The 16960-nt window shown below is 34.7% G+C and overlaps 3 protein-coding genes across 5 annotated transcripts in view; all 3 read right to left on the bottom strand.

Moving 5' to 3' along the window:
• LOC107008985 (aminopeptidase P1-like) overlaps positions 1–1220 on the bottom strand; it is a 5249-nt gene extending 4029 nt beyond the window's left edge. For 2 of the 3 annotated variants that reach the window (XM_027914987.1, XM_015208217.2), the window contains exons 1-2: positions 1083–1220; positions 96–163 (exon numbers count right to left, since the gene is read on the bottom strand). In XM_027914987.1, the coding sequence (XP_027770788.1) occupies positions 96–163; positions 1083–1175 (161 nt within the window). In that variant the 5' untranslated portion in view covers positions 1176–1220. Of the gene's footprint in view, positions 1–95; positions 244–1082 lie in introns of all 3 variants that reach the window. The other variant, XM_027914988.1, reaches the window with a different exon arrangement.
• On the bottom strand, positions 1002–2535 carry LOC107008984 (pentatricopeptide repeat-containing protein At4g36680, mitochondrial-like). The gene has a single exon (XM_015208216.2). It carries the CDS (start codon positions 2408–2410, stop codon positions 1199–1201), a length of 1212 nt encoding a protein of 403 aa, XP_015063702.1. The 5' UTR covers positions 2411–2535; the 3' UTR covers positions 1002–1198.
• Positions 2536–5737: 3202 nt separating this feature from the next.
• LOC107011936 (aminopeptidase P1-like) lies at positions 5738–14380 on the bottom strand. Its single transcript, XM_015211625.2, has 17 exons — positions 14167–14380; positions 14026–14089; positions 13787–13926; positions 12379–12663; positions 12155–12277; positions 11751–12056; positions 10400–10486; positions 9890–9957; positions 9308–9374; positions 8552–8686; positions 8374–8454; positions 7659–7713; positions 7359–7463; positions 7213–7284; positions 6667–6791; positions 6232–6425; positions 5738–6147 (listed from the first exon to the last, which is right to left on the bottom strand). Exons 1-16 carry the CDS (start codon positions 14257–14259, stop codon positions 6264–6266), a joined length of 1968 nt encoding a protein of 655 aa, XP_015067111.1. The 5' UTR covers positions 14260–14380; the 3' UTR covers positions 5738–6147; positions 6232–6263.
• Positions 14381–16960: the final 2580 nt, after the last annotated feature.

Genomic DNA, 16960 nt, shown 5'->3' with positions numbered 1-16960 from the left:
ATAAGTTCTGAAGTAGCATCCTATAACAGATCAATTCTTAGAGTGCACCTAATCGCCAAAAACATGAAATAGTACAAAAAACCAGAAAAACTTACAGTTGTTTCTTCTGTTTGGTACTTTCAGCCTCCATGAAATAACCAGATGCCCCATATATTTCCTGCATCTGGAAAATTGGAACAAGGTTGAAACTCATCTAGCCAAACTACTGAATCCATGAATAGCTTGAATCAAGTGTTTCTGCACCTAAAAAGCGAAGAGATCCCTGCTTAAAATATAAAGTCCACACTATTTGCAAAAAGGCATTGCAAATAGATATAACATCATTCTCAGAGAGATACATTATCCTTCTTCTTTTCTAGTTTTGCATAGGACAGAATTTCTAACCCAACATATTTGGCTTTATCGGTATATACCAACTTACACTCGTCACACGTGTCACATTTGAATACGCCACTTCACAAATGACACGGCACCTCTCTTTTGAGCATATTGTTACATGTTTTATGAACTTAGGTCGGAAAAGGATATACTTTATGCAGTGAAACTACATCAAGCTCTCCTCATTTGGTGGAGCTACATATTACTTGCCAGGAATTCAGTTCTGTCCGAACATGGCCAAATCAATCATGAATACATTGATGCTGTGCATTGATCAAATCAAATCAAAGAGTAGGACTTATTTGAAAATATTCTAGTAACTGGGACAAACAAGTTGAAATGAATGGAGTGAAATCAAATCAAAGAGTAGAACTTAATTGAAAATATTCTAGTAATTGAGACAAGCAAGTTGAAATGAATGGAGTGATAATGGTGGGTAAGTGAAGGTGGCTTTGTGTATTAAATGTTTCATGCCTGGTTAAACTATTTAAAGACATAGTTTCATGCTAAACCACCAGTTAATGTTGTGATTACAATGTCGGTGATATGGCGACATGTTCAACAAATGTTATTCATGAGGGAGAGAACGAAGCAATGGATCTACAGGACATTCAGTAAAGCTCTATTACAAACATCATGTAAAGCTCTATATTAACTTCATAAAGGTCATAATAAACAATGGGAGGTCCCAAGTTAGAACTCACATCTTTATGATAAACAAGAGAATGATCTAAAAGCCGTCTAATTAATGGAAATGAGTATAAACACTTCAAGCTAACAAAATCGTCCGAAAACATCCACCTACTAAGTCAAACTAGTCTTATTGGACTCTATTATCAGGGGCTTCAGCTTTAGCCAAACCAAGCTCCTTCTCTAGCTTGGTCCAAGCTTTTACCAAGTTAGGAGGGAACTTCTTCTTCACAGTCCTACTCATCCCTTTTGCATCTTTCAACTTTGATTTCTTCACCAACCCTTCCACCAAATACTTGAGTGTATCAAAATCCGGGATCTTTTGAACTTTCACACTCTCCTTGAACACCTTGTAACCAGTCTCATACCTTCCCTTCTTACACAAATAAAAGATTAAAGTCCTAAAAGTTGCAGCATTTGGATTACACCCATTTTTCTCCAGATCATCATAAACCATCTGTGCCTCGTCCATCAATTCATTCTTACAATAACAAGTCATCAAATAATTGTAGCTAATCGTATCAGGTTTCAATCCAGCATCGTTCATTTCCTCAATTAAAGCTTTCACGCCCTCCAGATCACCCCCCTGAATGTTCATAATCTTCACATTGTATGCACCAACATCTGGACCACACCCTCTGTTCACCATCTCATTCCATACCTTCTCCGCCTCATCACTCTTCCCTTTCTTGTAGAATGAATGTAGTATAGTAGTGAAAGTAACCGTTGTAATCTCCACACTTTTCTCCTCCATCACCTTGAGTATTTCCATTGCCATTTCCGGCAACCCCGTTTCACAATATGACCTAATCAGTATACCGTACGACACTTTATCAGGTAAAAATCTATACTTCACTGGAATTTCATCAAACAGCTGGGGGACACGATCATATAGTTTTGAGCGCACGCAAGCTGATAAAAGCACATTGAAGGAAATAGCTGATCTGGGGGTGCCTAAATCATCCATCTGATGATAAATTTTGAGTGCGTGATCAAACATGCCGGCGACACCATAAGAACGGATTATGGATGAAAGAAAAGGCTCTTGGGTAATTTTGGGGCTATTCTTGTGAGACTCGAGGAAATTTTCGATGTCGGAGAAACGGTGTGACTTAGCGAGGCGCTTGACTGTAAATTCTTGTGCATAGCGAGAGGACAGAGGGGAAACGTAACGATCAGAAACGGAGGAGTAAATCTCTAAGGCTTTATCAGGGTCGTGCTCGGCTTTGAGCTTTGATTTTGCTTTAGAGATAGAGATGGTGATGGTGGAAGGTGACGAGGCGGCGGCACCGGCGGTTGTTGTGAGGTGGCGTGCCTGGCGCAAAGCGATGGAAGAAGACATTTCTTCTAGGGTTTAGAGATTGCTTGAAATGGAGTAGGGTTTAAGGAGGTGCTCCAAAATTTTCACTTTGACAGTGAAAGGTCGTTTTCCAATGGTTCCAATTCGCGAAAATTAACAAAAACATTTCTTTCTTTGTTAGCCGATCTTTGTTTTAATCATTTTTTTTAAATGTATTTAAGTCAAAGTATTTTTAAAATATTTAGATAAGTTGAAAAAATATTTAATTTAAAATAAAAATAAATCAAATTGATAAGTTCATTTTTAATTTATGAATCAAAAGACAAAAATTAATCTTAACTCTTATATTATATTATTTTTTAAAAAATTTAATTTCTAACAATGTTTTACTTCGATTTATTGCTGAGACTTGAGAGTAGTTTATATGTTGAATATATTAATTATTGTGACATCTTCTTGATCTTATTCATGATAATAAAAAAATTAAAAAATTAAAAATAAATATTGAACAGCTAACAAATGTTTGAAAATCAGTAAAAATGTATAAATATTTTTTAAAAAATTGTTAATGTTTAATTGAAAGGAGAAAAATGGTTACACTTTTAAAAATTTCTAAGAGTTTTTTCTTGTATAAAAGACCACCTCTTCTTCGCCTCCTCCACCACTTCCTTAACCTCCAAGCACCCAATGGAAATTAAAATGTTTAGAGTAATTGACCACAATAATCATAATTTTATTTTCTTTTAAATAATTAATTTTCATAGTCATTTATTTTTGCCTAATTAGTTTTCACGGTAAATTTATGTTATTTATTTAATGATGATGAAACATTTACAATTCTTTTAAAAAGAAATATTTAAAAAATTATAATTATTTAGGACTCAACCTATCCTTAATCCGACCCAATTTTTAACTCAACCCTTATAATTCTGATTTTACTTCATTATTTTAATTTTCCTTGTGGGTTATAATGCTATAATATAATCATGTCCCTTATTAAATAGTTCTTTTAACCTAAGCTCTTGTTTAATCAGACGGTAAAACAGACCCCCAAAGCTGTTAAATCATCAGCTCCAACTAATAAACCCTAAACCCTTCCTCCACCATTATTACTTGGAGTTGAAGTTTCACTTTTCCATCCAGAAAATTGCAGAGATGGATTTGGACTTCGACGGTCCAAGTAAAGTCCCGAGCAGGCAAGCTCGTTTCGCTCCCAAAAACTCCAAATTAAAGCCCCAACCCAAAAGTGAAACACTGCCATTGAAGGTAGATTCAGAGATTCCGACTAAAAAGGAAAAATTTGTATCACAACCTGTTAGTATCCATAGTTGATCACTGTGAAGAAGGTAGAGATTTTGTGGCTATTGTGATAAACAGAACTGATTACTAAAATTGCAAATAGGCTATGATGCAAATGGTCTTCATCATACTATCAGTTTTTTGGGCTTCAGATATTATTGGGCCTTCTTTATGTGTTTGGGCTAGTACGCTGGTTCCCTTTCCAGAATCTGTACATAGAATTAGGTTACAATATTTTTCTGTGTTTGTATTTATTTTCCTTGTCATTATCTCATAATTTGTTACAAGAAAACCAATTAGATATAGACAGCTGGCGAGTTAGTTACTGGTAGATTCTTTATTGTTTGTATAATACAACACGTTTGTACAGAGGAATTCATCAAGAAATAGAAGAAGGAATTTTCTACATTGCTTTTCTTAGTTTTTCATGGTGTCAGAGCAGTTGTAATTTTTCTATTCTCGTCTAATTTTGTTTTTATCTCTTTTCTGTTTTCTGAAATGGATGTTTTGGACGAAACCAATACTCTTCCTGCTGTCACCTCTGAGAATTGCTGCAACTAATGCAGTTGATTCTTCAGATGCCTTCTATATTCACCCTTCTGATTATCCAGGCATGAATCTTGTCTCTACGTAAAAGCTATGGTGGCTGGAGAAGGTCTGTTGTTTTAACACTTTCAGCTAAGAACAAACTAGGATTCATTGATGGATCCCTAGCTTATCCTAATGCTGACATAATTCACTAGAGGGGTTCAAAAAATAAAAATGTAATACTTGAGATTTGAAATTTGAACCTCATGGTGAATTTTGAATCCCCTCAGCCAACCTCATCTTATATTTAGGAGGTTCAAAATTTATATATATACATAAAAATATCCAAATGGTGTCATTTTTAGCCGAGGGTTTGGGTGAACCCTCTAGATCCACCTTGACATGAATGCTTCTGCTGGCTTGGACTCGGGGGAGAAAGGAGAATTTCACTAATTCAACAAAATATTGTGGAGGGGATTTCTAAGAATGCAGCGTTGGGAGGTTTAGCTAATCTTTGACGATGTGTGAAGTTGGATCTAATAATATTTTGGGGGGGAAATTAGGAGTGAATGTGAACACAAGAAAAGACTGGAAGCTGTTAGGTGCTCAAACTCTAAGGCAAAATTAAAGCGTGCATTTTACTGAAGAAAATTGAACCAAGACCATAAAATTTAAAAAAGTTATACTTGTAAAGATAAAATAACTATAAACACAGACAACTATATGGACAAATCAAAAGCAGACAGGTGTCCTGACTTTGAGCTTCACAACCACCATTAGGAAAAAAATTCCTCGTGCTTGACCAATGGAAATAAGACTTGCACGTTTGGTGTGTGTTGTAAGCACGATTAATAAATAAGAGTATTCTGTTAAATCGCCTCAACTTTTAGATGAGGTGATCACTCACTCCAACATATATAGTATTTGCAGGAAGTATTGTTGTTCCCGATTTATAAAAAAAACGTGTTGCGGAGGGTGGTAGGTGGGGGTGGTGGAAGGGGAGAGGGAGAGTAGGTTAAAGGATTAAATCTTTGTTGCTTTCTTCGTTTGTCATTGTAATAAATATGAGCTGTATGAAATACAAGTTTACATTATGCTTTGTTTTTGCTAGAGAACCTAATCTTCCAGAAAGTAGTTATTGTTCTTGATGTTCTAGCAATGAAATAAATAAGAAAACATAGTCTTGCTTCTTTCTAGTTTTGGAGTAATTGTCAGATCTACAAAAATCTTCGGGGCAGTTTTATGTGATAAATCTTATTTCCATTTCTTTTATTTATCACTTCTTGAGGCCAAGGACAGGAGTGGACTTGTTCCAGAATATGCTGTTGGATACATTTTCGTCAGAGGTGCCCATCTAGAACAGTTCACATGCTTGAAATAAAGCTGGTGGACTGCAATTTACATAAGCTGAAATATCTGGGCGTGAACGTAACCGTGAAGATGACATGTAACTAATTGAAGTGTTCTCACAAATACCGGTATGATCAGTATATCTGTTCGCTGATTGTCAAGAGTATAAACAATGTGTTTGACTAGCCGAGGTTCAAAATATGAAAAAGATTATATTAACCTTTAACTCGTCCTGTCATGCCCGGCGTGGCAAAAAACAAAATTAATCTTAATCCGTTTACACTAGGGACGGAATTACTAAAGACTTTAAATTAGATTCCAGCTGTATGTTTACCCTTAGAAAACATTATGTGCCGTTGTTTGGAGATTTTATTTCAGAGTGTTGTAGTTGTTACCAATTAATGGAAGCGTTCAAAGATAATGGGAGCAGTGAGGGGAAACAGATGAATAAAACAAGCGAGCCCGCAAAAATGAGTTACGGTATTAACTCTGTCGAAACGCACCATAGACTTGTCGCATCTTCCTGATGTGCACCAACAGATCTCTCGAAATGTGCTGACCCCGTTTTGAATTCTTTCATCTCCACAAGGCAACAATAATGCCTGCACACGTTAACGCAAATACATGATTTAACTACATATGATGAAGGGCTTAAGCTGGAAAAGGATCAGTAGCCTTTGATTAACCTCAACTCCAATCCCCTAACAAATGAGGCATGTCAAGCTGCAATGGGTTCGGTAGCCTTCTTCAGCCATTCCATCTCACATGTATTCAGGTAAGGAGTAAGAATTTCCCTACATTTTGCATGGTATTCATTTAACCATTCAATCTCTTCAGGAATCAGAAGGCTCACGTCAATTAGTTTCCTCTGGTACGGTGCCTACATTAACAAACAAGATTCTTACCTTCATGACACATTACACTTCCAACCTATAGAATTATGAAGTAAGTGATAGTCAAAGTTTTAAAAAAGATACAAAAGGAAAAGGACAGAGAATGTCTTGCTTCCTCTTGGACTGCAAAAGTGCAACCGCACCACACACTTGTACATCTAGAACATCCAGGTAGATGCATATCACATATGTAAATAGACATAAAACATGGTGTTAACAAAAACATACCCAAGTTATATGCTCAAATGATAAGTAGCCCTTGTTGCCGAAGTTGAACTTCGTATTGCCCTCCTTGACAATAAGAACATTCTCTATTCTTATACCAAAGTTCCCGTCTTCATAATAACCAGGTTCTGAAAAATATATACCATATGAATGTTCAAACTCTGAAAAGCTGAAACAAGAAAACTATAAAGATGTGCAGAAGCAACTAGAAAAATAAAACTATTAGATTATTGAGCAAGCTGGACAACATGATGGTATGACGTGGTTTATCCTAATTTTATTGACAGGCCATTCTTTTACTAGTATATCTAGAAAAACATTACATTTCCCCTGATCATATCAGTTCTGTAAGTTGTAGATCTCCAGTAAGCAAATTCAGGACCGACTATGTTAGGATAGGATATTTACTAATGCAAATCCTTCGTAAAGAAGCATGACAAACCCACTAATCCATGTTAGGAGTGAAAATACATACAATAACGCAGAGGCATCAATCATGCTAAGGAAAAGTTTACTTTATAACTCGTAATGTAATAAGATGCTACCGACCATCTGTTACAGCCATTGAAACTTGTAGCGGCACATCCCGTGCAGATGGCCTGAAACTAATATTATGAGGTCCTGCCAAAAATAAATTAAATGTAAATATAAATTGCTCCTTACAAGTACCTCTATAATCATGATGGCAAGTTTACCTTCATGTACATTTAAGTAAGACCCGATCCCGTGTCCAGTACCATGCCTATAGTCAAGACCATCTTTCCACAAAGGAATTCGAGCAAGAATGTCAAGAGCTTGCCCTATCAAGAGTAGTCAAGCACAATGTTCTGATAAGCCAACTATCTTGGGCCACAGCATTTGAATGAAATGAAACGAAACTAATAAGCATACGCCTCTGAATAATAGCCTGTGGATATAGGCATTGGTACATCCAACCACTGAAGAAAATTTAGAAAATTACAGACATCGAGTATCATTATTCCACATAATCATACCATTGGTTCCGTTAGGAAACCTGGCGTTTCCCAAAGATATATGTCCTTTAAGAACCTACATAAAATAAGTAACCTTTTAGCCATTAATGCAGTATTGTGATAAGGAAAGAACAAAAATTTCCAGTATAAGATTCTAAAGAATCAATCACACAGAGTAAAACCAGCATAGAAGACAAACCTACATACATATATATATAAAAAAAATTGTTCGAAGTATAGCAATCATTATCATTTCTCAGTCACCCCTAAAAAAAACCAGAAAAGAAAACCTTAAGAATAACGAAGGCATTTTACAGAAAAGTTTCGACTTACTGTTGCTTTGTTTACTTCATAAGACAATTTTTTTACTCTTCAATTTTTATGGATTTCAATCAACATTCATTGCAAAGAGAGAGAATTTCCCACAGAAAAGCATGTGTAATGCATGTATGTTAAGACTTGAATAAGAAGGATTACATGATACAAGCACTGGAATAAAAGAGCTAGACATCTCTAGGATAATAATGCCTCCAATAGCTTCTCTAATCAAGGCTTAAAATGGATTAATGCTTCTAGAATGATCTAAAGGAAGCATGACCAAGTGTGGAAGGAGACTGAACATAGATAAGATCAGCAATAGTAATCTGAAATCAGAACTCTCATTATGAAATTTCACTCCATCGTGCATAGTCAACATTTTTGGAAATCATAAAAATGCAGAACACTTTTCACATACCGCCGTGTAACTAGATTTCTCATGTGGAGAAGGCTTTCCAAAATGAATAGTACGTGTAATATCAGTTGTTCCATCCAGATACTTCAGCAACACCATCATATATATAGAAAGATCACATGTTAAATAAAGAAGTATGCATAGTAGCAATCCCGAATAAATGCTCTCAGTTCTCACATACCTGTGCTCCAGAATCGAATAGGTAAATACAATCTGGATCGAGTTCAGCACATGTTTCTGCGTCAGGTTTATAGTGGATAATGGCTGCATTTGAGCCAACAGAAGAGGTAGTTGGGAAACTTAATCCTCTAAAATGCTGCAGATGTAGAGGAGCAACATTACCCCATTACGTTAAGATAATGGTGATGCTATTGTTGAGAAAACAAGATTCTTAATAATTTTGCAAACTTCAAGAAAGATTACAACCATCAGAAAACAAACCAAGCTGCACTTGTTGGAATAGCTCAAGGCAAAAACTTCTAGTTAATTGAAGCAACTAAACATATTATCCCGAGGTATCTTAAGTACTCCTGAATCCTGATACATGTTATTAACATTTGATAATACACTCGTACTTTTTACCTCCTTTTTTTTTTTTTGCCACCCCTTATACTTGTCTATTTTTAAATTTCACTACACTCACTTGCTATGCGGATACAATAGAAAAATGATATTATTGTTCTTGTAAATTTTAAAGAATAAAGATGGAGAAAATATGCCAGCGTGTAACTGGACAGAGCTCGAGTCGAAATCAGCATATCATGTGGTTCTGGAAACAATAACATAGCAGTTAAACAGAAGCAACAAACTGGAAATAAACTCTAGAGTCATCATCAGCTCACAACCTAGATGACGATAACTCATACATAAATAGAGTGATAAGAGTATAAGACAACAGATTTCATGCTAGATTTTTCATCAGAATACAACCATTTACCTCCTTTGATGCACGGAACTCCTCCAGCTTATCACTCACAGAGACTTCTGTCAGTCTTTTAGTCCCCCTAACATAATGAATTATTACAAAAATAAGGTACAAAACATGGACCCACTACTAAGGAAAAGAGTATAATATATCCAATGCTTCATGATAAGTTCCTCAATAAATCACTTAATTATTGACTGAAGATCAGTAACTTGCAGAAGCTTCCTTCAGAAAATCAAGGTCCAATATAAGTCTTTGTTTTCTTGGCTCTATCTTAACAAAACAAAGTCTTGAACTATGTCAAAAAAAAGTCTTAAATGTTACAAGCTTTTCAAATCCACACAGCCCACAAGAATAACCTTCCTAACAGACAATAAATCAAGAAATCACTTCTTGGATAATGCATCTTCCTATCAACACAAGATGCCAGCTTTAATAGACTAATTCCTTTTTTCTTGGATCCTGAATTGGGGGGGTGGGGAGGTGTGGGGGGGGGGACAAAAGTCCTGAACTAGCATCCTATAACAGATCAATTCTTAGAATGTATTTACTCGCCAAAAACATGAAATAGTACAAGAAACCAGAAATACTTACAGTTGTTTCTTCTGTTTGGTACTCTCAGCCTCCATGAAATAACCAGATGCCCCATATATTTCCTGCATCTGGAAAATTTGAACAAGTTGAAACGCATCTTGCCAAACTACTGAAACCATGAATAGCTTGAATCAAGTGTTTCTGCACCTAAAAAGTGAAGAGATCCCTGCTAAAAATATAAAGTCCACACCATTTGCAAAAAGGCATTGCAAGTAGACATAACATCTTTTTCTGAGAGATACATTATCCTTCTACTCTTCTAGTTTTGCATAGGACAGAATTTCTAACCCAACATATTTGGTTTTATCGGTATATACCAACTTACACTCGTCACTCGTGTAAAGATTAAAAAGAAACCATACACACAAATATACATAGACGCGCGCACACACAAAGTACATACTACACACATGTCTACATACTTATAGAATCTAAAGGAAGATGCAAATGCAGTAGGCGGCAGTAACTCACAAAGTTTACTAGAAGATTGACTCTAAGAATCTGACGTACCTGCTTATCAAGCCAGACAAGATATTGCACAACAGCTGCCCCATCCCGAAAATGGGCCTTCTTTAATCCTTCTATCTCAACAGGGTTCTAGAAATTATAATTTTGTAGTTTAGCAATCAACAGTAAGCTTAAGAATAGAAGTAGATCACAAACACAGATGATAATTCAAAAGCCTGATAATTTTTTTAGAAATGGCAAGTGTAATAAACTAAACTTACAATCTGCACATAGTAAATTGTTCTAGTACAACACTCACTTTTTTTATACCAACAAGAAAGAAATTAAATGAAGGAAAAAATATGGGAGTGAAATATCATAGCAGACGCGGAAAAGACAGAAGAAGACAGACAGATTTGGTTTAATCACATAAACATGAAGAAACTAGTACATTAGACCTATGTTCCTCAGACTCTCCAATATTGTTGCTGCTCCCGTGTCAGATTCTCCAGTGCACTACTTTTGAAATATCCAACACGCAACTATTGACATTTTTGAAGAGTCCGAGCAACATAGTGTTAAGACAGTCTGATAACTTCAGAAATAACTATAGTTGGGAGGAAACATGGAATTGGAAGAAAGTAATTGTATTGATGAAAGACCACAGCAGAAGTTGGTGGTTAGCAACAATACATTAGTTAAAGGTGTCAAATTAGTCGGATAAGAATAACTGTAAGCTCACACCAGAATTTTCATTTTTCAAAAAGAAAATAGTTTAACACCAATTAGACAAATATAACAATAAATGACAAGGAAAATAGAACTGATATACAAGCTTTGGTTAATCAAACAAATGCAACAAAATCAGAGCTGAATTACATCTCAAACAAATGTGTTTCTGACAAAATGAATAGTTTTTCTTATCAAAATACGATCACTGATTTGTCATTTCACTCAGGAACTCTTAGAGGAGGTAAGGAGGGGGAGGAATCAGCAGGTCCATATTATACATCAAGACAAAATAAACATGACGATTAGTATTCTCACTAAAAATATAACAGGAAATTAGAAATAATCTGGAGAAAGCTGAATTTGAATTCTTGAGGGCCGCAGACGGGACTGATGAGATAAACAATCCTAAACATCCAAGGGTCCTAAGATAGATTCAGTTCAAAATGTTGAAAAGCATAAAGAGGTAATGCATAATAATGGAACAACAAATGCTGATCAAGCTTGGGCCATCAATTGTCTTCATGTAATTCTTTGCTATTATTTTTCTTCTGATGGAACAATTGATCGACTTGACCCCTATCCAACCAAACAAAGGCGGTCTAAAGACCTACTAGACTTTCAACCACATAAAATACTCAGACAACAAACTTTAGGGGATAAGTTTTGTGGTAGTATTATTCACCTTCAGAGCTTTTGCAAGGGCCAAAGGTGATTGCTGAAGGAGAACTTTATCAGCACTCAGTTTTGAATACAAAGCGAAGCAACATGCTCCAGGATCAACCCAAATGAGGTCATTTACAAACTCAGCAACATGACTAGCACTATTTCCTACATAAGTGGCATTTCTAACATCAATCTTTGGGTTCCCTTTAGATCCCTTAGTTGAGGAGCAAGAAGTGAGTTGATTAGATGCAAGGAGGACCACATCTGAGCTAACATCACCATAATCCCGCACCATAATTCCATTTTCTTCCATGTAAGAGTTTGCCTGCATGGTATATACATGCTTATTTAATAGTAGAAAAAACATAACAAAATGCATTGTTTTCAGTTTAAAATGAAAGGATTATGCCATTTGGATGCAACCTCAGGAGACAATTTTTGCTTATCCACGTAGAAGAAGGCTGAATCTATAGTCACAATCGCAAATGCATGAACAACTGGGCAATATGATACGTCACTGCCACGGACATTATATAACCATGCAACCTGTACATTGGCAATAATATTGGAGAAATGAAGAATATCCAAGACGAGATTAGCCAAAGCTATAAGATGGAAAGCACTTGGGTCTATGGTTACGCATTTACTTCATCAAGCGCTGTTATAATAATAGCACAAGCTTTTCCCAGTACAAGCTTTTTCCTCAATTCTTTCAACTTCTCTGCAACAGACTGACCAGCAAATTGCAACGGATGCACAATCACAGGATTTGCTTGGGCAGGTAGCCGATTTTTCCAAACATCATCAACCAAGTTTCTAGTTGTTTGTACCAACTTTTGTTGTTTCTTAGCAAAAGCACACTCCCATTTCTGCGCAGTGTCTACTGATACACACCATGTATCAACACCAATGGCTGCATCCTTTGGTAGATTCTAGTAAAGCACATTATAAAATAAATTAGCATACCAGCTGAACTTCAGGCAGGGTCACAAAGTTCACACTCCTCTAGCTTGCAATTCCAGATTAAAATAATTACAGCACCTTGTTGTATAGGATACAATGACTAGAAGAAAAAACTTGGAAATGAAAGGGTAATTGTTGAAATGATACATCATATGTCAGTAGGGGTGCAGACAAAATACAATAGATCAGGCAATAATATTATCTTCAACTAAATTCAATTTGACATACCAAATTCCTATATTATCACTCGGTTATTGCTGCCAAAGTTTTAAGACAAACTATACATCTACTGAAATAACTAAAGAGAAGCGAGAGTGACACTGTAGAAAATAAAGATCTAACAAATATAAGAGAATCAAGCTGAAATATGATGCATGACAACTGACAAACAAAATGAACTCAAAGACCTTTGCCGATTCCATATGAATTCTTGCTCTGGAATACATAATGAACAGTCCACAATAAAAGATTGAGATTTCGACTTCAATGCACTCACAGAGTCACAGTTTTAAAATTGAATTGGTGAGATGATCTCAGATTATTTTAAGACAGGAAGCTTGTATTATGGCAAGAAAAGTGAAGGATACTACATGAATGAACTGAAGGGATGTCATTCCAATTTCCAAAAGGAGAATGATGGAATGATCACTTCTATGTGGAAGTTTTAATGCACATGTTGACGATAACAGAACTTTCAAGAAGATTAATATATCAACAATAAGATCAAAAGACATTTTCTATTCAAGTAAATTAAAGATAATTACACAACTGTAAACACAATACTTGGAAGTTCAATTATTTATTTAACTTTTTTCTTTTTTCCATATACATCACAGCTGATATACATATAATAAATATAAGTACTGTAGGAACTCTGTAGAACTTCTGTCCAATACTTACCTCTATTGATTTACTAATCACTAAAAGTCTAAAACCAACCAAGTAGGAGTCTATGAGTCTATGCAATAGCAGTTTTGATGCAAACTAAGCAACAAGCAAGACAGGGCGAAAAAGTATAGAATATGTTAGTTTCGCACAGCTTATGATTTACATAAATATAGAATAAGCTTCAACAAAGAGAGGAATAGTCACATTGGCCATCCAGATATCAACGGGAGGATCTTCTCCCATACGCATGAGCTTCCATTGGTCACTGAGCTGCTGAGCTGCCTGTAAGAAATACCGGCCATCGGTCCATAAAAGTGCTTCATCCATGGTTATAAGCGCCAAACCTAGGACGAATGAATATTCAGCTGATATTCCACAAACGAAAACAATACAAGTATTAAATCAACACGGAGTGAAGTGATTGAGAAAAAGCAAAAACAAACCAGCACTTCCGGTGAATCCAGAAACAAATGCGCGTCTTTTGTCCCGTGCCGATACATATTCGCTCTGTCATATCATCCAATAACGCAATTGAAAGGCAAGTTCGATGAAATCACAAAAAATTGGAGAAAGAGTGAAGGAACCTGATGATAATCTTCGGAAGGAATAATCAAAGCATGAAGAGAAGGAGAGTGAGAGGACATTAAAGACCTAAGAGCAGCGAGTGTATCCGCCATCGTCTCTTTCGATTAGAGATTGGAGTTTGACTTGTGATTTTCTTCTCTAGTCCATGGCCATGGCACCAACTTCAAGCCAAATAGATCCTCTCTTGACCGTATTTTTTTTTTTTTCTATTTATTTGTTCATTGTGATAGATCAAGAAAAAAATACATATAAAAATAATAAAATTAAAGCAATCAAAACCTTTCTTTGTTTGGTGATTCAGAAAAATTTCGACTTCGTAACTCAGATTCATCCAATTATTATTTAGATACATACATATATTTTATCAAATACATATAAAGTTAACTAGATATAGAGATAAATTAGGTAAATGTAATACTAATTTAATAGCTCTAATCTATCGATGGCCATCTAAAGTTGGCTCAAATTTTCACTTAGACATCTTAATTAAGTTTTGTTCATTTTAGATACCTCATGTCATGATTCGTTGTGTCAGTTTGACACTCTTTATTGATATGACATAATTAGTGAGATACACGTGAAAAGCTTATTTAATTCATTTTTATTTTATTTTTTTCTTCCTTTTCCTCATGTTTTAAGCATCATCTCTCAAAACTTAATGGAAAAAGTAGATTTGATGGTGTTAATTAGTTAAAACAAGAACAACCAACATTATAGTAAATCAAGCTATAAGTATTTTGATTTATGATAAAACATAAAAATAATAGAGAAAAACAATTGAAAAAGATTAAACAAGAGAGTTTTGCGTCTTATGTGAAGAACTAATCATAAACTTGAAAGAAAGGATTTCACCGAGAAAACGATTTGGATGGGGGAAAGGAGGGAGTTCGGGTGGTGGGGCTGATGGGAAAGATGGTTTGGATGGGGGAGGGTTTTGGTGATCGGCTGATGGCAAAAGGGTTGGAAATCAGGCGTGGGGGTGCCGGGGAGAGGTGCTGGAAAAGATGATATATGATAGGCTTTCTATAATTATTATTATTATTATTATTTAGGCTATAAAAATGACAAATGTCAATTGAGTGATTGTCCTTTTTCAATATAAATTAAAATTTATTTTTGACATATATGTCACATGTCTTTATTTAATTCGTCACTTTGACATGTCATCGGCGAGTGTGTTACACCAGGGCTGCTCAAGCATAGCCTAAAGCAAAAATCAATGGAGCCTTAAACTTGAATTGTTAATAACTTTTATATAATTGATTTCTTCTAGTTTTCAATTGATAATATAACCATTGTTATTATAAATTATTTTCATGAGATTATACTACTCCAAGTATGTCAAATTTTTTCTAATATTTCCCTCATTTTCATGAAAAGTTAACTTTTTCTACAAATAGTATTCAGTATTTATTAAAAAATAATACTCCCTATAACCTATTATTATTATTAAAAATGAGGCTGCTTTAATTTGGGGGCGTAAGACATATATCTTTTTTTAACACTGTCAGTCACCCCTGTATTACACACCCTTTACACATCGGTTGATTGTTAAAAAAGTGTCAAAAAGATATAACAGGAAATGACATGAGGTGTCTAAAATAAACAAAACCTAATTAAAGTGTTTAAGTGAAAATTTATGCCAAGTTTAAATAGCCACCAATGAATTAGGTCAACTCAATAATGTGTCGGATACATCAATAATATGTTGGATACATTAATAATGTATCAGATACATGTGTAAATATCCAATACATGCGCATATTTTTTAATATACATATGAAGCCAATTAGATATACTTATAAAAATAGATGGATACATCTCTTTCTCATCTTCTTCTTAGTTAAGATGGAGGTTCATGAGAGTGTGAGAGAATATATTGATTAACAAGAAAGCTTGAATTGGGGATGATTTAAGGAATATGTGGATCTAATGATATCTTAAATACATGATATAAAATATTAAAAGTATGTAATACATGTAATTCTCTCTCTCTCTCTCTCTCTCTCTCTCTCTCTCACATTTAAATTTTTTTATTTCTATTATTTCCTATTAGTTTTACAAATCCCTAACATCTCTTATTCATCACATTAATGTATTAGTGCATCAGATTAATGTATCATGTATAAGATGTAAATCATATTAGTGTATCATTTATAAAATGTAATGTATCTTACTTAACGATTAATGTATCTCGCGCATCGAATTAATGTATCAATGCTTATATTATTATATCAGTTTAAGAGATTTATGCAATTATAAACTTATAAGGAACAAATAATAAATTTATCTTAAAAGTATGTGATTTTTATCCTTTGTCCAAAAAATATTGCGCAAAGGGCTTTGTCAATCCCATGAATTAAGCCCAAACAATTGCCTTAGTAAGCCCAAAATTTTGATCTGAAGAAAGAGATGGACGACGCTCTTTTTTTTTTATTTTTAATTTTAACGACGCTCATTCTACTGTGCTTTTCAATTGTCTTTTTTACCATTTGATCTTCGCCCAAAAAGATGAAGTTCTCACCCGGATTGCCCTTATTTCGTGATACTATTTAATTTTTGTTTTTAATAAGATGATCTTTACTCCCTTTATTTTTTGCCTTCGGTACTTATCTAATCAAAATTTATGAGATGAATTGACTTTCGCTCGATATAAGTATAGAAAATGTAGAAACAAAATTTATGAATTATGATAAACTTTTTTCTATGTTAATCGATATAAATTCAATTGAAATTAAGCGAAATAATTTGTTGTTATTTTCTCATAGCCTTCTCGAACAATATAGACCCCAT

The sequence above is a fragment of the Solanum pennellii genome, chromosome 2, assembly GCF_001406875.1.
Source record: "Solanum pennellii chromosome 2, SPENNV200".
Lineage (NCBI taxonomy): Eukaryota > Viridiplantae > Streptophyta > Magnoliopsida > Solanales > Solanaceae > Solanum > Solanum pennellii.
This window is presented reverse-complemented; position numbering and strand designations above follow the sequence as displayed.

What these genes read in the sequence shown, in the direction of transcription:
- LOC107008984 (XM_015208216.2), bottom strand. Translation starts at nt 2,410, where the DNA reads ATGTCTTCTTCCATCGCTTTGCGCCAGGCACGCCACCTCACAACAACC.
- LOC107011936 (XM_015211625.2), bottom strand. Translation starts at nt 14,259, where the DNA reads ATGGCGGATACACTCGCTGCTCTTAGGTCTTTAATGTCCTCTCACTCT. An exon ending in CTTCCGAAGATTATCATCAG is followed by an intron (nt 14,090 to 14,166) that starts GTTCCTTCACTC and finishes ATGATATGACAG; the next exon opens with AGCGAATATGTATCGGCACG. An exon ending in TTGATATCTGGATGGCCAAT is followed by an intron (nt 12,664 to 13,786) that starts GTGACTATTCCT and finishes GTGCTTTACTAG; the next exon opens with AATCTACCAAAGGATGCAGC.